The 25,478-nt window shown below is 37.7% G+C and overlaps 1 protein-coding gene across 2 annotated transcripts; it reads left to right on the top strand.

The window, feature by feature from the left end:
• The first annotated feature begins 6,271 nt into the window (after nt 1–6,271).
• Nucleotides 6,272–23,364, top strand: soat2 (sterol O-acyltransferase 2). Of its 2 annotated transcripts, XM_083939660.1 has the most exons (17): nt 6,272–6,338; nt 7,936–8,030; nt 9,514–9,644; nt 10,015–10,079; nt 10,233–10,372; nt 10,499–10,552; nt 10,936–11,043; nt 12,228–12,510; nt 16,215–16,290; nt 17,041–17,125; nt 17,598–17,643; nt 18,180–18,309; nt 18,725–18,822; nt 20,116–20,214; nt 20,424–20,559; nt 21,075–21,220; nt 22,903–23,364. In XM_083939660.1, exons 3-17 carry the CDS (start codon nt 9,566–9,568, stop codon nt 22,957–22,959), a joined length of 1,602 nt encoding a protein of 533 aa, XP_083795786.1. In that variant the 5' UTR covers nt 6,272–6,338; nt 7,936–8,030; nt 9,514–9,565; the 3' UTR covers nt 22,960–23,364. The 2 variants fall into 2 exon arrangements, with proteins under 2 accessions (XP_083795786.1, XP_083795787.1); XM_083939661.1 differs by lacking the exons at nt 6,272–6,338; nt 7,936–8,030 and adding an exon at nt 8,110–8,138.
• The last annotated feature ends 2,114 nt before the right edge of the window (nt 23,365–25,478 follow it).

Raw genomic sequence — 25,478 nt, forward strand, 5'->3', positions numbered from 1 at the left:
TCTATGTGTCCTTCTCTCCAGGCAGACGTTTCCTTTCGGAGGCATCCTCTGTAAATCTGCATGCAGCTGATCACTGTCCTCCCAGCCTCCCCTTCCTGTCTCACCTGCTGTAAACAGACCTATATCTCTTCCATGTTCCCTTTCCTTCCTCTGCTTGCTCCACTTCAATCATTTCTTCTTACCTGTACAATTATGTGAGGTGTATGTCGGTATCAGTAAGATCCATGGCAAGCACTGCATCTCAAATGCCCGACCTGGCAGCTGACACCCATATCTCCGCACACTCTTCCCCATTAAAAAAAGGGACCACAAAACGATAGATGGGGAAGAGAAGATGCAGTGCTGTAGCTGACCACTTGGATGTGCTGTTTGTCCCAGTGAGGGCATCACAGTGGACATTAAACCAGTACACTCAACAGTAAGCTTTGGCATTATTACTATTATTAAATATGCATATGGATCTGAAAACTCCAGGTTAATCAAACATGGAAACAGTAACTAATATTTACACTTTTAACTGTGCATGATGTTGATTATTGATGCTGGTCTTCAGCTTTTTTTGGAAAATATATAAAAGACGAAGAGAGCAAGTGTGTAAGTCAATGTAAATTGGGAAATTCAGTATTAAAATGAATTGTGTATAAAGGATGAGGCTGATATTATTATTATTTTTTTTATTGTCAACAAATCTCATGAAAAGACCAGAAAACAACAATGCGTTACTTTGTCTCAATGATTTTCTGACTTGCCTAGCCTGCCTGTGGCGCTAATTCTTGAGCCAACTGAAGACATAAATCTTTAAAAACAGACCTTGTAAAAAAAGGCTAGGTAATTTCCTAAAAACAATAAGGCACTGCAGTTTTAGCATGCACCACTAAAGCAGGAGCAAATAGTGCTTTTGTTGGGGACTATTTCCAACTGTGGATTAATACACATTTAGTGTTCTAGTGATTTTTTACAGCAGCAGGATGTTGTATGAGGGGGTGAATCAAAGGAAACTGCAGTGCCCATATTTATGCCATATTTGTGACACCAGTCATAAAGTAGTAGTAAAAGAAAGACGAGAATCAAGGAGAAATAAAAATCTAATATAGTGTACTAAATAAAACAAAGACACCGGATAAAGGAGAACAGACATAAAACTCAAGTTTAAAACAAGAGTCCCCAGAGTCGAGGGACCTTAAGCTTATTGAGAGGCTATTCCAAAGTTTAGGGGCTAGAAGGCACGATCTCCCTGAGTCTTCAAACGAGTCTGAGGTACACTTAGAAAACCCTGGGTAGAGGACCTAATACCTCAGCTTGTGGTGCGGGGGTTCAGACGGGCCATAATATATGATGGAGCGTTGACATGTAGGGCTCTATAAATGAGTACCAGTTCCAGTGCAGAGAGGTTTAAATAGGCGTTATATGTGATCACCTGTTGGATTGTGGTGAAAGCCAAACAGCACCATTATGAATGTTTTTTTAAACAGTGTAGGGGAGATTTATTAAGGCAGATAAAAAAAGGAATTACAGTACAGTAGTCCAAATGTGATGAGATCAAAGCACATATTTGCATTTCATTTTTTGATTTTCCGCAGTGTGGCTCGTTGCTATGTTTTCTTGGAAACAATGGAGGTTAATGGAGGCTAGATACTTTCATAGTTGTTTTTGTCTTTTTATGGGATTTGTTGACAATAAAAAGAAATAGAGAATATTACCAGAATTATTCTTTTTAAAGTGAAACATTTGGATGTTTCCATCCATGAAACATCAGGCCAATTACAATACTGTGGGACATTTTTAGAAAAAGTTAGTAGTCATAGTAACAATATAGTCCTTAATGTTTTGTCACATGCTGACTACTGTTGCCATGTAGGTAGACCAACACACTAAACTTAAATACAGATACGCACACCTGCCACAGTTGAAACTTGGCCAAGCCTTAATTTAGACAATAGGCAATTTCTCACATTTGACCTTTTTTATTCAAACAAACAAAAATAAGTTTATATATACACTACAGTTCTTAACTCCTCAAGACTCTTCAAAACACAACTGTTTTGTATTTTGGTACCGGTTGAGGAAATATTTCAGATGCTTACATTAGACTACATTAGAGAGTAGTTATTGTTAGATTAAGATAAATAAAATAACCCCTATATCCAATTACAGTCTAGTCAATTTTAGATCACACTTTTCTTAAAGACCTTTTCAATCTTAAAGCTCTGGTCACAGCACTATCTCCGAGCACAGGACCAACCATAGTGTTAAATGAGGATGTTGGTTTGAACATTGTTTAAAATAAAACCACTCAGTGATTAACATCAGTCACAAAGGGATGTCTGACTTTTGGTACACTGCACTAGTCTGAGAAGCAACTTCTTCTGACCCCCGAGTGAAGTCTAAGACACATGATTCCTGATTGTTTTCTGACTGTGTCGTAGTAGCGAGACTTTTAAGCTGTAAATCATCCCTGCTGTCAGGGAACGTCTGTGAGATATTCAGTCATTGTCATGTCAACCAAGAGCATGGCAGAGTAGGGAAAAAAAAGAATTGCGTAGCAACTATTTTTATACTGCTAGTTCTAGTTTAAAAGAGAGATAAATTATGTATCCTTTGCCCTATTTTGAATGTTATTTATTTGCTATTAATTCTTAATTTATTGCCGTTGTTGAATGTGGAGCGTTTGTTTTGATGTGTGCTTTGAGTGTCTTGGATTTCAGATTTCCAACGTTTTGTTATTGAATGAAAATGTGTGCAGCTGCTGTTCCAGTATCAATTTTTTAAGCAGATGCCTAATCCTACGGTTCTTTATGAAGCACGTCACCTCAAACCAAAGCCTATAGCTGTGATGGAGACATAAAGCAAGGGTTACTGTAGGTTATCAGCTGATACAGCCCTGTCTTATCCCTCTGACGTACACTCACACACATGCGCACACGCGCACACACATGCACTCACACACATGCACACACACACACACAGACACACAGACACACACACACACACACACACACACACACACACACACACACACACACACACACACACACACACACACACACAGGTATAGTGCCTCATCAGCCAATGAGGTGTTAAACTGCACCCAAGTAACAGAGGATATGTCATATATCTTGATTTCGGTGTCAAAGGTCCATGCGATCAGAGCAAATATGTTGATTGAGTGTCTACACACACACTGATGGTCTTGCCGCCCTTCAGACTGTCTCGTTGACCTCCTGATCAGCCAGTTAGGAGGAGACAGTAGATGGACTCTATGTGAGTGTGTATACACTTGTGTGAGTGTGTTTTGGGAACTAACAGGAGCTGTATCTTTTTGACAGAGTTTCTCTCTCTTTGATTTTCCTTTTAACAAAACAGACCACCAACGCTTTAAATTACAGCCTGCAAACTAATGTGACGCAATGAAGGCATGAGGGATTTGTGTTCAGAGAGGACACCTCAAAATAAATTACTCTTACAGACAGGGGGCCATCAGGCTTAACGTACTGTAATGCCATGAAAAAGAAGCCAAACTTCGTCTGGCACCTAAACATACTATGACAATGTTTTTATTCTAAGCATAAATATAAGATATAGATGTTCATAGTGCACACACAAGCTCACCACACTCACTCTATTTTATACTATATTTTGTTGAATAAAACTTACAATTAAGTTTGTTTCGAGTGAAAATGTATTTTTTTGGCTCCACAGTTGTTTCTGTAGTAGTTTTCTCTAACAGTCAGCTTTGGTTGACTGCAAAACTGCATTACTGTTCTTCAGTGTTTTATCATAATTTTGAAAATGTGTGTGTCATTATCTTATAGCTACAGCTGTAAAGGCTGTATTTCACACTGAGTATCTAATCCTGCAGTTTTACTTCCACTAAAGGGTCAAAAAGGTCATTGAACTTTAAAAACGGTATTACCATTAAAGTTGAGTGTGTTTGCATAACCTATGGAAACCATGCGTTGAATGTGAATGACCTTTTAGGTACATTTGCTGTTAATCAATGAAAACCACAAAGAAAACAGCTTTTCTCCTGACATGCACTTTGGTTATAAACAGAGCTTGTTTGGATGTTTGGATGATTGAGTGTAATTATTTTCAGTCTTATTGTACTGTTTTGTCTACTTGTAACCAAACTGAAAATATGCTGGCAAGGTAAATAATATGTGATACTGTAGCCTAAATATGCAGAATTAATATAACTGAAAAGAATGATCGGGCGGTTTAAAAAAACAGATGCAAAATGTCTGTGTTTGTTTGTACATGTGTGCGCTGGTTGGTTTGTTTATAGCGTGTGATTTAGTGCATGCAGTACTTTGTAGCTGCTGAAAAACAGTACTGTTATTTCATGAAACTTCTTTCAATAAACATGATCCTGTGTACATATCATAAATATGCTGTCTTGTTATTACTCTGTGTGTGAGATTTTACCCCTTAAACAGTTTAAAATCAGTTTGTCGACTACCATTTTGAACCTAGGAGATTGACATTTGTCTTCAGCCATCTTGGTATTATGACCATATTTGGAGATGGGGGAAGGGGGATATTTCAATGTTGCTGCACTAACCTGAACACTAAAGGGGTAAACTATTTCAGATTTTCTACCAGCTGACACGAATCCTCTGGTGGACTTTTGCTGCCGGGTGAGCAGGGAGCTGCTGACACGTTTCTCTTAAGTTAAGTAGCTTACTAACTTGATTAGCAAGGTGCGACCACTGAACATTGATCAAGGCATTTTTTCATTTCCTTTTTACTTCATCAACTCTGATGAAGTAAAAACGAGGGTCAAAGTCCTAAAACAATAATGCTGCCGACAACAAAAAAAGAACAAGTTCATGGCTATTTTAAAGTACAGGGCCATGAATATGTATTGCTAAACCGGCATCCGGATTAACAGTTTTCTTTTATAAAGTGAAATATATGCTCCCTCTCCTATAGTCCCTTACCACAGAAAATGCATTCAAATGGTACAGTATGTTACTAAATTCAGCTATAGTAACAGGTTGGTGGAAAACCAAGTGAGTTAAAACAGCTGCAAAAACATCTGTAACGTGACGGGCGTCAACCTTATCTTGAAACAGTATTGAGTATTTAGTATTTATTTATATATATTTATATAATAAGGATAAGCTAAGAAAAGCTGGGACTTTTTTCCTTTTTTGTTCTTCTATAATGATTGCAATTTGTAGGTCTTGAATTAATGTGAGAATTAGAAAAAAAACACATGAGCCAGCAGTGAGGGACGTTCAACCAAAACAAATCGATAAGTAGAGCAACACAGGACCCAGAGGGGGATGTGCTCTCTGACATAAGCTACCAAAAAGGTGGATTTGTTTATCTTTGTTTCTTTACTTTCTACTGTGTCTTTGATGTCATTAATCATTCACATAATCTGATAATATAATAAGGTTGATATAATGATGGTGTATATTTGAGTTTAAGTCACTCTCACTAAACTGATCTAATTAATTCTTGTGTCCATATAAAATTGTTGCAGAGCCTCCTCAAAAGTTAATGTGCTGTTCCCTTAAACACCGCTCATGTTGTAAAGAAATAAACACAAATGATTTCGTTAGCACTGTTTCAACTAATTTCTGAACCTTTTTGTCCGTCATGGCTTCACAGAACATTGTGTATCTAAATGTAGCAAAACACTGTATCTGGCCCATATTATCTGGCCACAGAGTATATGACATTTGCCACCACTGACTGGTGGCTTTATGAGGAGTTTCACACATTATTTTCTCATCAGCAAACAGCATTTCATTTTTAATGAAATTTTGTTATTTGTTTCAATTCCTACCTGAATCTCAATAAACATTTGGTTAAACAAAAAATTCTGCACATAAATCATTCTGCACACTGAAGGTCGAACATTGCAAGGGAAGTGAAATTTAAAATGCAAAAGTTATTTGCCTTTGGTTCAGTATTTTTAGAAAACCTTTGACCTGTATTTCTGAGAATCTTTGCAGACATTAGCTAGGCCAAGTCGTAGTTGAAAGTGCATTAAAATCAATAATGAAATACGTGCTATGAATAAATGTTGCAATAAGTTATTTTCAGTGAATAGACGAGACCTTAGGGCAAACTCCACTGTTTTGTTGCATGACCTAATACTCAGTAAAGGAGATGGAGTGGGGCCTGTCCTGCCCAGGGCCAGGAGCCAAAGGAGCAAAGTACAAAATAGCAGCCAAGGAAGGGAGAGGACACAGGTCACAAAAGTTATGACACAGACTTATTTAAAAACACTCCAGTAACTCTCTCTCTCCGCAGGAATCATCGATCGAAACGCTGCCTTTCTGCCACCCGTGGACTGCTGACTGAGCCCGAGGCTGGAAGACTGTGTGAGTATAAATCTGACATTATGACAAATGTTCATCATGGATGACTGCCTGACGTTTATCTGTCACTATTATGATTTTAATTCCACAGTTTCTGTTATCTACAACAACAAAAACTACAGAATATAGTGAACTCTGACTGATACCAGTAGTTTAGTAGTATTTTGTTCCGTCATGAGCAGGTCACTTTAAAAGTATTTTCTCTGAAGGGACGTTGATGTTGATGAATATACAATATTGACTTTACAGTATTTCTCCTTAAAACCCACTGAACCAAAAACAGAATACCAGGGAGAAAGTTAAAAGGTTCATTTTTCAGATGTAATCTCAAATACTTGTTTTATTTCCCCTTAAAAAAAACCTGATGATGCTCAATGGCAGCATTAATTGTAACTATTCAATTAATACTTCAATACAAATGTGATCTGTGATCTAAGAATCTGATTAGCATAATATTTATTTGATCTTGACTGTAGTGCTGTGTAGTTTGTCGCAGTGAAGAGTGATCATCAATTAAAACATAACCATGGCTACAGGTTTTAAGACTCCTTTAAGCTATCATACACCTAACTATTACTGCACATGCAGTGGTGTAGTAGTAGTTGATGATGCAGATTCACTACTAAGTGAATGTGTAGGTTACTGAGGAGGAAGTGGGTGTTAGGGAACAATTTATTATGATGCCAGAAAAGAAAAGAAAATGCCAGAGTCCTGTACGTCTGAAGGAGTTTAATAACTGGACCAAAAAGAATAAGAAGAGTCGTCAATACAAAGTCGTCACCTTAATCCTGAGGCTCAAACAGCAAAGCCCAGATTCTTTTACTAGGAGGGTGGATCGAGACAGTAATGAGATGTGCTTTCATCCCATTGGCTAAAATGCATTAACGTGACTTTAATTGAGTGACGGTGAGTGTTATAATTTAAATCTGTGGAGTCAGATTGAAGGTGTCAAGGGAATCGTGGCCTTGGCAGGCTCCAGGGAGTTTTCAGGGCAGCCTGACTGACACAGAAATAATCAGAACAGAAGGCAAGGCATCTTTATTTATATAGCGCATTTCATACCAAGGCAACTTGGAGTGTGCTTTACATTAAGACAAAACATTTTTTTAAAACAGCATAAAAACAAAAAACACTTAAAAGAAGGAGCAAATAAGAATAAAAAAGTAAAAGAAAAGAAAATAGATAATGTTTAAAGTTACAAAAAAAGAGCTCACCCATAAGCACATGAAAAGAGAAATGTTTTTAACCTCGATTTAAAAGTGCTCACTATACTAGCGAGGATTGGACATTAACCCAAACTGTCTAGGGAAAGTGGATATATATAATAATTATCACAAATTATTACTGTACTTTTGTATATATTACTATTGTAAATTTGATATTTTATATACATATAGTTAAATATACGTATATATTGTATTATATTTCTGTTTTTCCAAAAACATTCTATATTGTATGGATATATTGTTGTTGTTAATATGTTGTTTGTATAGCTGGAGTTTGCAATGAAAATAATTTCCCCCTGGGATTATTAAAGTATTTGTGATTCTGATTCTGATTCTTATAATTCTATATATTCCTGTGTTTTTTTGGCTGATAGGTGGTTATACTGTACACCTCCAGATAAAGGGGTGGGTATACTCCATATACCTACGCACTTCAAATTGGATTTTCTGGCTATTTTAGCTGCCAAAGGTGAGCCATAAACCCACACATTATGTTATATTATAGGGCCCCTCAACCTTTCTAACTTCTGACCCCCTACTTTAGGAGCCAGCCACCTCTGTGGGACTTCACGCTACAGTAGGTGTCTCCAGGGCCGCATTTTACCACGATGACACACACACACACACACACACACACACACACACAGACTCACAAGGGGAAAACCACACTAGTGTCGCTGTTGTGGCTGGTGATTAAATGTGTTGACGAATATATTGTAAAAGCTGTTTGATGGAATGAATATTTGGCATTCTTGAAATTAGTTGATTTTTCATTAATTCCCATTGCAAACAACATCTGCGTGTAATTATTTAATGATAAAGTCAATTATTATAGACAAATGAGAGAAAAGGCAGGAGTTCTTAAGCAAGATCCCACAAAGCACCCTCTTCATCTCTTTCTCTGTCCTCACATCATCTCCAGCCACATAATGTATAATGTGTGTTTCTGTGCAAAGCTTATCTGCTGTGTTGACATTTCTCCTGAGGAATGATGAAACGGCATGGATTAGCAAATGAGGTCACTCGGTCTTTTGCCTCTCTGTTAGTGTTCTCTGTATCTAATCTAGATATTGTGTGAACTTCTGCTACAGGTAGACCAGCTTTATCATCTGTTTACATTGTTTAGCTTGAGCTCAAATGACTGGTGATAACATTCATGTTGTGGAAAAACATTGTAGGTAACTACCGTTCAATAACCCCTGACCCACTCTGTTTTTGCATTTTTCCAACGGGAGTTTGTGGACTTTTTTGTTTGGGATTCACGTGAGACAGCTCACCTCCAGTAGACGAAGGTCGTCAGGAATGTTAATGCTTTATTGCATGAGGCAATCTGCTAGAAACTGGGCTCTGACCTCATTTAAACTCAAGTAATAGCTGAAGATTCTCAACATCGACAAGCCTCAAGGGAAAATTCACAGTAAATCATATAGGTCGTCGATATCAAAAACTTTAGCTGCACTGCCCTCTGTGGTTTGAAAGTTTTTAGCGTGCTCTTTAAGGAAAGCATCTGATTCAACATCACTTATTGGAGCGTCTCAGTCCATAGAGGATAATGCACCAGCATATTTCTCCTCTCAGTGATCATGTATGGATTTACCTAAAAATAAATCTGAAAAAAAAGGAACTGAGCCAGGTGTGGATCCAAACGAGGTCACATAGGGCTTTTATGTTCTCCCATCCAACAAACAACAGGCTAAATTGGGCAAATACTGCCCTTGCAGCAATAATCAGTCACATGTGCCAGCCAGTCCCATGTCAAAATGTCATATCAAAAACAGTGCAAAATGTATTATTTCACAATAACGGGTCTAATATTGTAACATATCTTATTTTTAGGCTTATTCTTTTCCAATGTGATATCAAATGTGATTTGCTTTTAATTTCAGTCATTTATCCTCAGAGAAGCAAGATGATCTATGTGTGCGACTAACCTACAAATTTGATATGCACAGGATTTTCCACACAATAATCATATCAGTGTTGTGGCGTGGTCCGGTGGTGGCCATGACAACTGCGGAGCCACCTCAAGGATTGTGGCACCGAAACATCAAAGCCTGTCAATCAGATGACATCTCCAGTCATGGTATGGTCAATAATATATTTACATGCTTATCCATTTAAATAAAATGTTTTAATTTGTGACAATAAGTTACAAGAAAAACAAGACTCTTTACTGTGGAATCCCACAGTACTGAAAGATTACATACATTTTTTATGTAGTTCTGTGGATTTGTATAATTCATATAAAGCCCACTAAACACAGATAAAAAATAAAAATGTAATCTTATTTTTCTGAAGTTCTTATAAAAAGAATTGTTGCAGAAATATGTGGGAGTATGGGATTCCCTCTTATCTCTTAACCTTCCCCCTTAATTCTGCACTGAAAATGAATTCAGGTTCAGTGTTTTCTACTGGTTGATATTCTTATGCAATGTATGTTCTTCTCTCTGCAGTTGAGGGTCATAATAATGTACAAGAAGAAGAAGAAGATCTAAGACAGTGGCAGAAACATGCACAGGTGACCTATAACTCCACCTCCAGCCAGTGTCTTAACTTGTCCAACAGTCCCTCAATGATGCTGTCTCTCCTCTTTTACTCATCATAATACAGAAGCTAAGGCTTTTCAGGGAGAAAGCTAAAACTACAGTTTCTCCTGTATGTCGTCCTCTAGAAGGTGAAGGTGAAAGTCCTGGAGCAGGTCCAGCATCAGCTCAGTGATTTATTAGACAAAGCGCTTACTGAGTCTGTCCAGCCTTTTACCCAAATAAAGCCAACAGTTAATGGGAAGACAACAAAAAAAACCTCATCCAGGTAAGGAGGAGGAAGCATCTTTTACTAGTGGACATATCACCCCTTATTAATCTGAGAGATATATTTATCTTCTCATTAAGTGGAGAAAAAAAATGTGTATCAATTTTTCTGTGTCGTTTGTTTTAGATCTCAGAGAATGGATGACGGCAAAGTGTTTATGGACAGGCCGTCACTGTTGGAGTAAGTGTAATTACCATGCCCAAAGATTTTTTATTTGTCGTGCTTTATCAGGTTTGTATCTTTTAAAATTATATTATTTTACAAATGCAATATTTAATCTTAACCCCCCTGGCATCTTATTGTATTATTGTATACTGTATACCTGACTGCGTGTTTTATGAATTTATGTATACACACACACACACACACACACACACACACACACACACACACACACATATATTTCTGTGTGTGTGTGTGTGTGTGTGTGTGTGTGTGTGTGTGTGTGTGTGTGTGTGTGTGTGTGTGTGTGTGTGTGTGTGTGTGTGTGTGTGTGTGTGTATATATGTCAGATATTGACATGAATAGCTACATTATTTAATGACAGTTCTCCTCTTCATCAGTGAACTGTTTGAAATCAACCACATCAGAACCATCTACCACATGTTCATCGCCGTACTCCTCATCTTCTTTCTGAGTACGCTGGCTGTTGACTACATCGACCAGGGCAGGTCTGTGTAACATGTGTGCGTGTGTGTGCGTGTGTGTGTGTGTGTGTGCATTAGTGTGCATGTGTGCCTGTACGTGTGTGAGGAAGTGTGCTTGTTTATGACACGTCTCAACCTCCATGACCATGAAGAACTAATAAAAACTCAATTACCCCAAAGCCTTCAAAAACTTCTTATCTTCTTTTTCTTCCGTTTTGTGCCCCTCCCCAGTTCTCTCGCTGCCTCTCTGCTCATCTGGCAGCAGAACGATAGAGCAATCAATACCTCTGAGTATTTCTGCTGTTGCTTTGGGCAGCTCAGTAATGATTTGGTTGCTTTTTTGCAGTCGCAGGATTGTGAGTTTAATTCTGATGTTTCTCCAGAAGAAAACTTGACTGCGTGCAAATTATTATATACATCCACCCACAGTTGACAATGAGTTTAATACAGAGTGAAATAAATAGTAATAAAAGTGTTGTTGAAACAAACAGACCTTTTGACATGTTGCATTGAGTGGGTATTTTAAACCTATCATTGGTATCACCAGAGGGGTCTTTTTAGGGAGAGTAATGGGAAAAATACTCAATGCAATTAACTATGCCTAGCATTTGTTAAAGGCACTTGTGCTCTAATGCTTTAATATCATTAAAATGGTTATTCAAAACCCTGTTTAAAGCTAAAACAGACCACAGTGGGGCGGCCTTTAGCTGACTGGGTAGAGCACGCGCACAATGTAAGCTTTGAATTCGACCTGCAGCTCTTTGCATGTCACCCCCCCCCCCCCCCCCCCCCCCTTCTGAAAGAGCTTTATGCCTTTTCATTACAGATAATGTTCAGACTAGTGTGATCATCTAAGAAGACGTTAGTAAGGCTATAGCTTTATCAAAGGCGCAAATGAGCCTGGTGTCCTCATAAACTACAGTTTTTTGTTTTTCAAACAAACTTTATTGTCAACAATATTATATTACAACATAAATACCAGTTGGCAGGCCGGTGGCAAAGTTGTTAGAGCAGTCGCCCCATGTAAAGAGGCTGAAGGTCCTCGAGGCATTATCACGAGAAAACAGAGAAAATAGAATGTATGTAATGTATGACCTTTTATGGCTTCTGTACTTTACCCATATAATTTTAGTCTTTAAATCTTCTCTTAACACTGATTTCCCTTTATATAATCATTATAAATTCTCATTTCTTTTATGCAATCTCAGGTTGGTCTTGGAGTTTGACCTGCTGTTCTTTGCCTTTGGGAGGCTTGGGACGGTCACCTGGGCCTGGGTGGTGATGTTTGTCTACACCCTCCTTGTTCCCTACTTCACCCTGGTGTTTTGGGGATCTCTGTTCCACAGTTTCCCCTCTAAGTTGGGGCTGTCTCTCGGCACAGGGCTGGTCCTGTCTGCAGTGCAGACCTGCGTACTGGGACTGTTCCCCATCTATGTGGTAGTACACTACCAGTTGCCACCAGCCTCGCGGTTAATAGTGATACTGGAGCAGGTGAGAGTGTGTTTGACAAGGAAATGCTTTCACATTTATTGAGAACAGGGTACATAGTCATTTGTAGGTCAGTATAAATCACAAATTGTGATTAAATCAAACATAGTTACGCAGATATGGAGGAAAAATTTAAAGACAACATCTAAGATTCTGCTTGAAGAACTAATCCCCCTTTAACATGTACAGTAATACAGAATCATCATTCTGTAATTGTTAAGACTTGATTCAATTCAATTTCAATTAAATTTTATTTATAATGCCAAATCATAACAAAAGTCATCTCAGGACACTTTACAAACTAGGTATAGACCACACTCTATGACTTATTTATGATTTACATAGACCCAACAATTCCTCTGTAGAGTACAGTGGCAACGAAAACCTTCCCTATAACAGGCAGGAACGTCAGACAGACCCAGCTCTGTGGAGGACGGCCATCTGTCTTGACCGGTTGGGGAGGAAGAAAAGGAGAGAGAAAGAGAGAAAAGACACACAGATGGACAGAGAGAGACAGACAGACCAGATTTACATAGACCCAACAATTCCTCTATAGAGTACGGTGGCAACGAAAACCTTCGACAGATCGACAGAGAGAGACAAAGACAGGCAGACACCCAGAGATGCAAGCAACCACAAAGTGGCTATAGTGATAGCTAAAGCAATGTGAATATGACTTACACGTTATGGAAGTTAATACAGCAGAATAGCAAAAAGCAGGCACAGCTAGAGTCACAAAACATGGCAATGATAATAATTATGGTGGAAAACATGGAGTTTAATTAGTTACATGCATTGATGAGACATGAATGATACAGACAGACAGGATAAAAGCTCAGAGTATCAGCAACAGGATCATCCCCTGGCAGACTAGGCCTATAGCAGCATCATTAAGCAGAACAAAATCAGCACATAGCTAAGGACTCGTGCTGTAAGCACTATCAAAGAGGAAAGTTCACTCTTAAATATAGGGACAGTGTCTGCCTCCCGAATAACACTTGGGAGTTGGTTCCACAGGAGAGGAGCTTGGTAGCCTCCCATTCTACTTTTGGAGACTCTAGGAACGACAAGAAGCCCTGCATTCTCAGAGCGCAGCGGTCTAGTCGGGTAATACGCCACTATGAGCTCTTTAAGATACGACGGAGCCTGACCAATAAGAGCGTTTGTAGGTCAGGAGAAGGATTTTAAAGTCTATTCTAGATTTTACAGGTAGCCAGTGCAAAGAAGCTAAAACAGGAGAAATATGTTCTCTTTGATTTGTTTTAGTTAGTACACGAGCTGCAGCATTTTGGACCAACTGGAGACTCTTAACAGACTTATTAGAGCAGCCTGATAATAAGGAGTTGCAGTAGTCCAGCCTAGAAGTAACAAATGCATGTGCTAGTTTTTCTGCATCTTTCTGAGACACAATGTTCCTAATTTTCGCAATATTACGCAGGTGGAAATATGCATTCCTTGTCGTTAGTTTTATGTGAGAATCGAAGGACAAATCCTGATCAAAAATAACACCCAGATTCCTTATTGTTGTGCTGGAGGACAACACAACATCATCCAGAGTAACAATATCTTTAGCTATTTAGCTATGAGTTTCAGAAGCCTTCAGGGACAAATATAATTGTGTATCATCAGCATAACAATGAAAGTTTATGGAGTGCTTCCTTATAATATTTCCTAAGGGATGCATATATAAGGTGAAAAGAATCGGTCCAAGGACAGAACCCTGTGGGACTCCGTGACTAACTTTAGTGTGAATGGAGGATTTGTCATTAACATGTACAAACTGAGATCTATCTGATAAATATGACTTAAACCAGCTCAGTGCGGTTCCTTTAATGCCAATTAGATGCTCCAGTCTCTGTAGCAGGATGTGATGGTCAATAGTGTCGAGGGCAGCACTAAGATCTAGTAAAACAAGTACAGAGACAAGCCCTTTGTCTGAAGCTATTAGAGGGACGTTACCAGTGCTTTTTCAGTGCTATGATTCGCTCTAAATCTAAATATTGTGTAGAAAGTCGCACAACTGATTGGCGACTAATTTCCCGAGGATCTTAGAGAGAAAAGGAAGGTTAGATATAGGTCTATAGTTGGCTAGTACCTCTGGATCAAGACTGGGCTTTTTAAGAAGAGGTTTAATTACAGCTACTTTAAAAAATTGTGGTACATAACCTGCTGATAAAGACATATTAATCATATCTAATACATCTTTCTAATACTAAAGGTAACACTTCTTTAAATGTTGGAGTTGGAATAGGAGACAAGTAGAAGGCTTTGATGCCGAAATAGCAGAGATTCATTTGTTAAGGTCACTTGATGATTAGAGGCGAGCAAGAGTGCAATGCTGAGTTTAAATGGCAAGCAGAGTCAATATGAGGAACCAACAGAGTTAAAGTGAGAACTGGCAGAATTGTGATTTCACACAAGCAGCAGATCCATTTGTAGAGCATCTTTCTCCCTAATGTAGGTTGTTTAAAAGTTGTATAGTCCCAAATAGTGGTACGTTTCTTTTAATGACTCCTACAGTATGGTTAAAGTATTGTTTTGGGAAAATTAGTCAATACTGGTCAATCAAGAAAGATGAAGAAACAATAAGGTTGGCTTCTCCATTTGAGTTTATTTCCAAATCCTTTCCTTGCAAGGAAGCTGTCTTCCAGACACCTGCACAAACGGCTCCCGCCAGGAAGAGTGCCCCAAGGTCAGATTCTGTTGAGTTTTAAATACAGATGCAAAGAGCCCAGCTGGCATGACGTTTACAGAGCACACTGCTTTGAGTTACAAATAGTCATAATTATAAATTTAAGTCCCACTTGTATCACAGGATAAAGGGAAGTATCTTCAATAGATATACAGCACTATACATTGCAAGCAAAGATAAAGAAAACTTCTGCATCACAAGAAGAAAAAGAATGTGTTTTTTCCCGTGTTTTTAAACCCAAAACATGTTAATTATAATTCCCGTCACAGTACGTTTTATTAGGAATTACCTTTCCTTGAACAGCAGATAACATTATATTCATTGGTAACCCAATTTATAAATGCAGTACTTTACTGCTATTGGCAGGAACACTGCAACAACAAAAGCCCGCCACTCAGCGATGGGAGACTTCCAGCTGGAAAGGCACCAAAAGAGACAGTAGATCTCAGAGCAGCAAACGTTTGAACATCATGGACCCATACTGTAATACCTCCTCATCCTCTTTATTACACCGGCCCCATTGCTCTATTTCATGGAGTGAATTAATCCCAGTGCTTAGATGCTTTTTAAAACCCGGATCACATCCTCATCTGACCTGGGTCCAATCAGTCTATCTGCTATTCTGATGTTGTTCATTTCATACATTAAGTGTATAACATAGATTTTTAGATGCATAATTGAATTTGTTAGCTTTACTAAATTGCCCAAAAAGAGTAAGTGGTTTTCTGCTGTATGCAGATTCAAAATGCATCTTGTCTGAAATGCAGGTTTTGCCTGGCTAAAACAATAAACCAGTTCTCCAGCTATCTTTCTGTAATGACATACAGTTCCCTGTTGTTGTACTTCCTTCTAGTTAATTACAGAAGTTATCTTAATGATGCATCAGTTGCACACGCAAATACAAAAACATGACTTTCACAAAGATGTAGGTTGTTTTGCTACAGACATCTTGTCAATCCATGCAATAAAGGCAGACAATGAGGCTGTTAGTGATGCATTGTGTCTCACTTCTCAGATTCGGTTCCTGATGAAGAGCTACTCCTTCATGAGAGAAATTGCTCCTATTATTATGAAGAATACACCAAAAGAAGGTACCACTGTATTGCATTGATTTCAGATGTTTTTACTCCTCAGGCAGTATCATTATTCACTGTGACACTCCCAGACACCGGTGAAAAATGACTAAAACAGACCTCAGCAGATTTCAACCTAATGATTCATGCTGAAGTTAAAACTCACAATCAAAGCACCCACATGTAATTAATAACCTCGAGTATGTGCAGTGCCATGAGATCCCATTGTGAACGTCTGTCAGGGGTGAAGATTGTTCCTCCATTACCTTTGACTGTAAAACAAATAGTAGTAAACCTAAATACTTACAGGAGAAACCTTAATAATCCTGGATAATACGGTAAAAATGGAGAGAACACAGCTACATAAGAGTATCCATGGATTAAATGTGGTTTTGCAATGAGTTGAAAATAAGTTACTTTTTTTAATACAGAAGTTATGTTAAATTAAATTCCATGTGATTACTTAAGAGTTGGAGCTTGACTGAATTACAGCTAATAACTCAGCAAAAGAGATTAAAGGTTTTAAGGCAGACAATTTGTCATAATGGCTTAACGATTTAGTGATGTTTCATTTAAAGACAGCCATTTATAAGCAGGTCCTATAAGCTTTCGTGTTCACAAATGGAGCTGTAAGTGGCTGGTATTATGCCACATACTAAAACAAGAAATATGAAATGAGAAGCGTACGTCTGAGACCTTAAATTAGCTGGGTTTTTTTCTTTTTAGCATCATTTATACAACTCATGACTGCATTTCTTTGTTTGTCAGGAGAAAGTCCCAGATTTCCCACATTTTCCAGCTATCTGTACTTCCTCTTCTGTCCAACACTCATCTACAGGGAATCATATCCTCGGTAAGACATATTGTTCCTTCGACCTGGATTCCTTTTGCTTATCCTTCATTATTGTATTTTAATCAGTGACAATAAAACAGTAATGTGAGTGAAATGTATCAGTGTGGATGTCATATTAACTTTGTGCCACAAACAAACAAAAGGCTGAAGCAAGGTGGAAGCAAATTGTATTCCCTAACAGACCTTTTACAAAAAGACATTTTGGCATGTTGCAGTCGCAAAAGAGGAGACACTTTAAAAACAAGATATTTTCACCTGTCATTTTACAGTTTACCACGACACTTCAATAGAACAGAGCCATACATAAAGTTATAAGTAACATTTGCTTTTCCTACTATGACTAGTCAAAATGATTATTGTGAAAAAGGTCTTTTTGTGGATAAAACCTTCATCTATGCTGAGTGGACAATCACAGCTAATTTAACATCACATGACACATTGTAAGTACTGACATCCTGTCTGTTCTCCGCAGGAATAGCCACATAAGATGGAATTATGTTGGCATCACACTTGGTATGGTAAGATAAAACCTTAGAGTTTGTTTTGCAATAGAGTCCGGGTTTCAGCCTGCTGTGTTTTTGTTCAGTTTGCATGTTCTCCTCGTGTTAGTGTGGGTTTTTAACATGCAGGTTAATTGCTGACTCAATTGTCCTTAAGTGTGAATGTGAGTGTGAATTACTGTCTCTCTATCTGTCTGCACTGTGATAGTCCAGGGTGTGATCGCCTTTGGCCAATGTCAGTTGGGATCGGCTCAAGCCTCTCCGCGACCCTAAATAGGATGAGCGGTTACAGATAATGGACTTTACAGAGATTATTTTCATTTTCACACGTTCAGTCGGATTATGTGAGATTCTGTACAAAAAAGGAGAAGGTCCGTTTGGGGTTGATAATAATAGAAACTGTGTGATAACGTGAAGCAATCATAAACTATGGGAGCTCTTCACTTTCTTGTGTGTGTAATGTGTAAAAAATAAAGAAAATAGGAAGCCTTTTATTTCCCCTTTTGGATCATCAGAGCATGTTTTCTCTTCTTCTTTTAATGGTCAATTTGCAGATCTTAGGATGCCTGTTTTACGGCTATTTCATCCTGGTCCGCCTTTGTGTGCCTGTCTTCAGACCTGAGACCAACCCGCCCTTTAGTAAACGGACAATGGTTCTGGCTGTTTTCCACTCAATATTACCAGGTACTGTACTCTCCACCTACATAGAGCTCATTTTGGACAATGTTTCATATGAGAAGGAAGTCATGTGTAAAACAAACATTTAAATTAAAGTTCATCTTTATTTGTAACATCACTTCTGCTTATAAACTCTATTATCTCTTATCTGCATGAGTCAGTGTTGGTGAATTGTATTATTTAATATGGATATATACAAAATATGTTTCTAGTGTTTTGAAGTCAGTGGTTAAAGATGCCTTTCTGCAATCAGATGCAGCTATTAAAGCCTGGCATGTTTATTACTCTCTTTGAGCGAATAGCATTTTGAGAAAGAGCTGATATAAAGACGTCAGTGTCAAGTTACAATTCTGATGAAAAAGCTTGGAGCAATGCCCTAAATAAATGTGTTCCTCATGAACTTTCTCTCTGTCTGTCTCAGGTATAATGCTCCTTCTGCTGTGTTTCTTTGCCTTCCTACACTGCTGGCTCAACCTCTTTGGGGAGCTGCTGCGTTTTGCTGACAGAATGTTTTACAAGGTGTGGCATCGTTTTATCCTGTGAAAACATTATTTTCAGATATGCTTGCATTTGCTGATAAAATTTTGATTAATGACAAGTGATGTTGCAGCATAGTGGCCTGATGGTCCCAAACCTTTCCCTTGATTTGTTCTATATATACAAGTTTGCTTTTGAACGAGCCATGGCATAGTTCTGTGCTCACATGCTTTGCTTGATGATCCTGCATGTCGGAACTGGTTAATTTAAACTGGTAGATTTATTCATGAACAATAGCAGTGAGGCAGGGGCAGAGCTTTACTGATTGTAAGAAGTTAGAATAATCTATGTGGTGCCTCAAACCTGAAATGAAGATGCAACTTCTACAATAGTTTTGTGTGCTGCTGATGTGTGTTAACCAAAATTATTTAATTTAACTTTTTGCAATGCACAAAGATCAACATCACTGTAATATTTATGTTTCCAAGGTAATTTTCCCCAGCTCAATATGCTCTTAATATGAGTCATTAAGGAGACCTTTCAAAGGGTGTTATATTCTCAGCAATGTTAGATGTCCCAAGGTCAAATGTTCAGTGCATGTTTCCCTGGTCCAATATGTTAAAATCAATCTTATGGTCTTCTGGTGTTACTCCTTGACACCAAATTTGGGGTTTGGGGTTAGACTGTTTTTTTTTACTTTAAATATTGATATCTCCACAGTGGTTGAATAAATTTCTACCATTAAAACTGCATTTCAAACGTCCATCTTCCTTTGTTCTTTTGCACTGGGAACAAAGGAATGTCCCCAATTGTTCCAGCGTTAGCCAAGAGGCTAGTTTTCACCTGATACAAATATTTAATTAGCTATTAAAATGCGACTAGGAATAGGAGGATCACCATGTTTACCTTTGTATACATATTGCTTTTAAAGGAATAATTTGTCAAAGTACATTGATATCACAGACACGATTATATATATATATATATATATATATATATATATATATATATATATATATATATATATATATCCCTGTTGTGATGAGTATGTGGCAAAACCATTTCCTTGAAATCTAGTTTCCCTATCTTTATTACAGCGTTTTATTGATCTAAGCACCTGACACCACTTGATCTGTGACAATCATCAAACATTATCTTTCTGCATTACAAACAAATGAGATCATCAGAAGACTCCCTATAACTTTAAGTCAAAACAACAGTGGTCAGAAACACTTAATGTCACCAGTATCCCTGTGAAAAAAATGTTAAGGTAATCCTTCTCCATTCTGTTTTTATTTTGATCTCTGCACTCATTTGATTGTGTTGATTATTCAGGACTGGTGGAACTCAACGTCTTTTGCCAACTATTACCGTACCTGGAATGTAGTGGTTCATGACTGGCTCTATTACTACGGATACAGGGACTTCCTCTGGGTGAGCAGAGTGCCTGTATAGCAAACTACAATAACATACAATAGATAATATTGATATATTAGTATATTATAATAACAATGTCCCAGTGAGTTTTGTCTGTATAGTAGTAAAACACTAAACCTTTAATTCTAGTGACACAAATTCCCCACTGAACCGGCCCGACCTTTGAACTTTAAGCTAAACCCTCTCTCCCTGTTCTTCCTCTGCAGCTGTCGAAAAGGAAATTCCGAACAGCTGCAATGCTCTCTGTGTTCATCGTCTCTGCTGTCGTCCACGAGTATGCCTTGGCCATGGGCTTCGGCTTCTTCTATCCCGTCATGTTCTGCCTCTTTGCCTTCTTTGGAGGTGAGGGTTTTACTCATTATTCAGGGAACAATCTGCACAATGATACAAACTGAAATGATTGGTATGATTGGTGCTCTGACCTGGCTATTGAAAAGCGTTTCTTAGAGGGAGACAGAAAAGAGAGAATGTCTACCTCATTATCGATGCTAAAATGAGAAAAAATAACACTGCTTCTGATTTTAATGGTTTATAAAAAATATGTAAATCTCCACTTGCACATCCTAGACTGTGCCTCCAATTCTTCAAAGTTAAAATCAGTAATTACCCACTCTAAAGTACTCTTGTGCATTGTGTCCTTTTCCTCAGGGGCACAGTAAGTAGTGATAGGGAAAAACGTTTTATATTTTTGCATTTCATGCTTTAATTGTCCTTGAATTTACTAGTGGTGTCACATCTCAGCACAACACAAATAGACTGTTACTGTTTAACTGCAGATAGCCTTCACACACACACACACACACACACAAAAACAACCCCATCAACAACAGCTCATTCCTCATGTCGTCCTTTCTTAGTGGTGTTCAACTTTACCATGAACGACAAGCGTCAGAGCCCTGTGTTCAACGTCATCATGTGGGCGTGTCTCTTCCTCGGTCAGGGCGTCCAGGTGTGTCTATACTGCCAGGAGTGGTACGCCCAGATACACTGCCCTCGGACAGGGGTATGTACTTCATCTACATGTCTACTGCTAGTACTGGAAAGACTAAAAGGAACAATGTCATGATCAGACTGCTTGTTTATTTAATTTCTTCATATCTGGATGATGCTGATTCTTCTCTTTCATATAGCTTTACATGTGTAAGCCTTATCTGTAACAGGCTTACACATCACCAGTGGGTCAAACAGTCAGGCCTTCAAAGAGCTTGTCAAGACAGACATCACTATATTTGCATATTCATCTATATACATTGTAGAACAATCTAAAGCTTATCTATTTTTTATCCTTAAGGCAATTTGTTCTTGTTTTAGTTGATTATTTTTGCTTTGAATCTTAACTGCTTTATTTATTTATTTTTATCGCCATTTAAATGTTTCTTGTTGTCTATGATCTTTTTTTTTTTACTTTATTATATTGTAAAAATTAGGTATTTTTGTATAGGTGCAAAGGGCAGTACACAAAAAAGAGAGGACATACAATACATACGAAAACAGACAGAATTTTAAAAAAGTGTATATTTTATCTTATAAAGAATCGATAGTTCTTTTTAGCAGAAGGAATTAAATCATGTAAGTTATACTGTGAGCTGCTTCTGAGAGATTATTTATGATGTTTGAAAAACAATCCCACTGGACTGTGCTTAAGCTCACTGGGAAGCTGCATGATTGAATAGAATAAAAAAATACCCCAGTTACTGAGATACTTCAATACAAAATTGGCCATCAGGTGAATAAACAAATACAAATACAAATACATTAACTAAAAGACTAGAGAAAAGATAATCACTATCACGTGACAATACTTTAATATTAGACACCATACAGACGCCCGTAACAAGATAAATCTGACTAACTCCTTTCACTGTTTCATCATCCTGGCTTTGTCTGTTCTTATCTCCAGCCATTCATGAGCATCTGTCACTACAGATTACATGCATACATGCAGAAACACATACAGTATAAAGTGCATGAACTTGTTCTTAAAGAGACATCACAACCAACTGTCAAGGCTGCAACAAATAATTGATAAGTCAATTAACAGACAAATAATCGCTTACTATTTTGATAATCGATTACCCTGTAATTTTTCATGCAAAAATGTTTCAGCCTCTTTCTCTGTCTATATCGTACTAAACTGAATATTTCTTTCTCTTCTATGTTTTGGACTGACAAAGCAAGACATTTAAAGATTTAAATATTTTCTGACATTTTATATAACAAATAATTTATTTAGAAAACAATTGTCAGGTAATTGAATAATGAAAATAGTAATTATTTGCAATCCTTTCCAACGTACACACATAAGCACATGTAGGAAAGCCTTGTCTTCACTAACAGTGCCTTTGTAAAAACAAATCTGACATGTATTTAACCATTAAAATACCCCCCTTCCAACCCGAAGGGTTTGATGAAGTCAGAGATGTGAAGGATTTGCCTGACAGATGGGCACAGATGTACTTAACATACTTCCACTATGAACTACCAGATAAGGCATCCTGTAAAGCCAGTGGCGTCATTCACAATGGCTTAACACAGATAACCGCTTTCTAAAAATAGAAGTGTCATCCATTAAATGAGATTATTAAGTGATGATAAATGCATGTTAAATCATACAGATGAAGTGTATAAAAGGATTTTGGATAATGGTGACATATTTAGACCAATTCTTCCACTCTGTCACAACAGAATAGCCTCTGGGAGATGGTGACGCCACGATCGTGGTCGTGCAGCTACCAGAGATGATCCTGCTCTTCCCCTAGGCGGGAAGGATTCATGATGAAAAGATGGTCTAACAATAACAATGGACTGAACACAGAAGAGAGAGCAAGGAGTTTAAAAAAGACATGTAAATATATCAATTTTTTTCAGTTTTTTGTGTGTAAAGATTTCTCTGGGTCACTTTTTATTTTTATGTTGTTATTCAGGTGGGTTTTTTATCCACAAACTTTGAATTACTCCTAGTTTTTATTTGTTCTGATAGTACTAAATTATGTTTGATGATATTGAAAATAAGTGCTGATAGAACATCATACTGTAAGCAAACTGTTAACATTAATAAAAAATGTATTGAGAGACAAAATTGTGTACAGATTAAACAAATATGATACATTAGGTTAATTAGTGAGCTTTAGATGTGCAAGTGGGCAGGTTTATGACCTCTGATTAGAGACAGGCTAGCAGTTTCCCCGTCAACAGTCTTTATGCTAAGCTAGGCTAATCACCTCCTGTTATATACAGAATAATCAACAGGGGGGAAATGTGTACTGTATTTACACTGTTGGCAATAAAGTTGGAATAAAATACTTTTTACCTCTTCTCCTGAAATGATTGTGACAATGTGATTTATTCTTGATAGATAACGTGTGTATATTCTCAAAAATTTACTACTCAATCTCTTCCAAACACATCACAGTGAAAATTGAAGCACATATAAATAAAAACACATAAAAGAGGAATATGTCTGAACACAAAATTATCCCAACTTTATGAGCAACAGTGTAGTTTCTTTACCTCCCTTGAAAAAAGTAATTAATTGAGTTATTTAATGTTGTAATAATAAGTCATCTAATACACTCTGTAAATAAAATGTATATATATGTGTGTATACATATATTTATAGTAAAGTTTGACATGGCTGATAGGTAGAATTTCATTTTTCCCCAGACAGTTTGGGTTAATGTCCAATCCTCGTTAGTAAAGTAGGTTTCTGTTCTGATTATTTCTGTGTCAGTCAGGCTGCCATGAAAACTCCCTGGAGCCTGCCAAGGCCCCGATTCCCTTGACACCTTCAATCTGACTCTGCAGACTTAAATTATAACACTCACCTTCACTTCTTTAAAGTCACGTTAATGCATTTTAGTCAATGAGATGAAAGCACATCTCATTACTGTCTCGATCCACCTTCATTGTATAAGAATCTGGGCTTTGCTGTTTGAGTCTCAGATTTGAGGTGATTTCATGCACGACTTTGTGTTGACGACTCTTCTGTTTCTTTTTGGTCCAGTTATTAAACTCCTACAGTATCAGACGTACAGGACTCTGGCATTTTCTTTTCTTTTCTGGCACCATAATAAATTCTTCCCTAACAATGGTTGTAGAAAACATTTCAGAGAAGTTGGAGTGGGCTTTGCCACATTAAGGCCTGCAGTGTGTGTTGCATTTTTGTTTTGTGTGATGCTAAGCAGGCAGGTGCGTTAACCAACCAACCACAGGCTGCACAGCGTCTTATCAGTCTGCCACAAAGCCTGTGTTTGTCTGCCTGCCACATCCCTCTGAAGTCATACAGGAAGAAGAGGATTAACATTGGTACAGTGTCTGCATTAGTGATGTAATGCTCTGTAAACTGATACAATGGCAGCTCAGTAGCACATCAGGACAGGTGTAACGTCAGTAGTAGACTTTAATATTGTTTTTGACATACATTATCAACTGTTGTGCTTGAGAATACAATCATGTGTCCCTTGTATTTTCTTTTTTGATTTGGCATCCTTTTTTATCTTTTTCTTTTGATTTGTACATGAAATGGTCTGTCTCATGTTTTATTTCTTCGATGGATACAGTTGTTCCTGTCAGCCATTATTGAGCCAACTTCTCCTCCAATTTAAAATGTCATCTTTGCTGGATGAATACAAAATGCCCCTCATTTGACCACTTGAAGTAGAGGAACAAGCTGAACATTCAACACTGACATAAATCACCATAGTTAGTTAGTAAGTTATTTTAGCATGATGAAACAAGGTTGACGAGAGGTGAGAATGAACCAATACAGTAGAGTTTAGGAGCCATAAAACCAAATCAATGAGCCGAAAGATGGAAAAACGCCATGTGGATCTGAAGGGAAACTGCAGTCACAGGATAGTTTTCTGAGGGTTTGTCACTAAGAGTGACCCCTTTCACTTTCATTTGATCCATTGTTAATGTACAAATATGGATTGTAGCTTTAATTTAGTCATGCATAAAACCAAATCAACAGCTTCTAAAGTATTTGGTTGGTATACTTATGGTAGAGAGGGAGATATTTTCATTTGTTAATGGAGCCTGCAGCAGCTGTAATGCACTCTAAATGACATGATACAATCGCGTCAATTACTCAATAAATTATGATTGAGAATGTAATTCAGCCATAAATGCATCAAGATTTATGTTCAGCCATCAGGCTTTACTGATTCCACCGTACAAAGCTCCATGAGTTTGGCTCTGTCTGAATGTAAGTGCACTTTAAGCCAGTGTTTTTGTCCTGGATGAGATCATCTTTGTCTCTT

This window comes from Echiichthys vipera (assembly GCF_963691815.1).
Source record: "Echiichthys vipera genome assembly, chromosome: X".
Classification (NCBI taxonomy): Eukaryota; Metazoa; Chordata; class Actinopteri; order Perciformes; family Trachinidae; genus Echiichthys; species Echiichthys vipera.

Excerpts from the sequence above, each read along its gene's own strand:
- soat2 (XM_083939660.1), top strand. The coding sequence starts at position 9,566 with ATGACAACTGCGGAGCCACCTCAAGGATTGTGGCACCGAAACATCAAA. Across the intron at positions 9,645-10,014 it reads AGATGACATCTCCAGTCATG|TTGAGGGTCATAATAATGTA; the intron begins GTATGGTCAATA and ends TTCTCTCTGCAG. Across the intron at positions 16,291-17,040 it reads GAAGAATACACCAAAAGAAG|GAGAAAGTCCCAGATTTCCC; the intron begins GTACCACTGTAT and ends TTTGTTTGTCAG.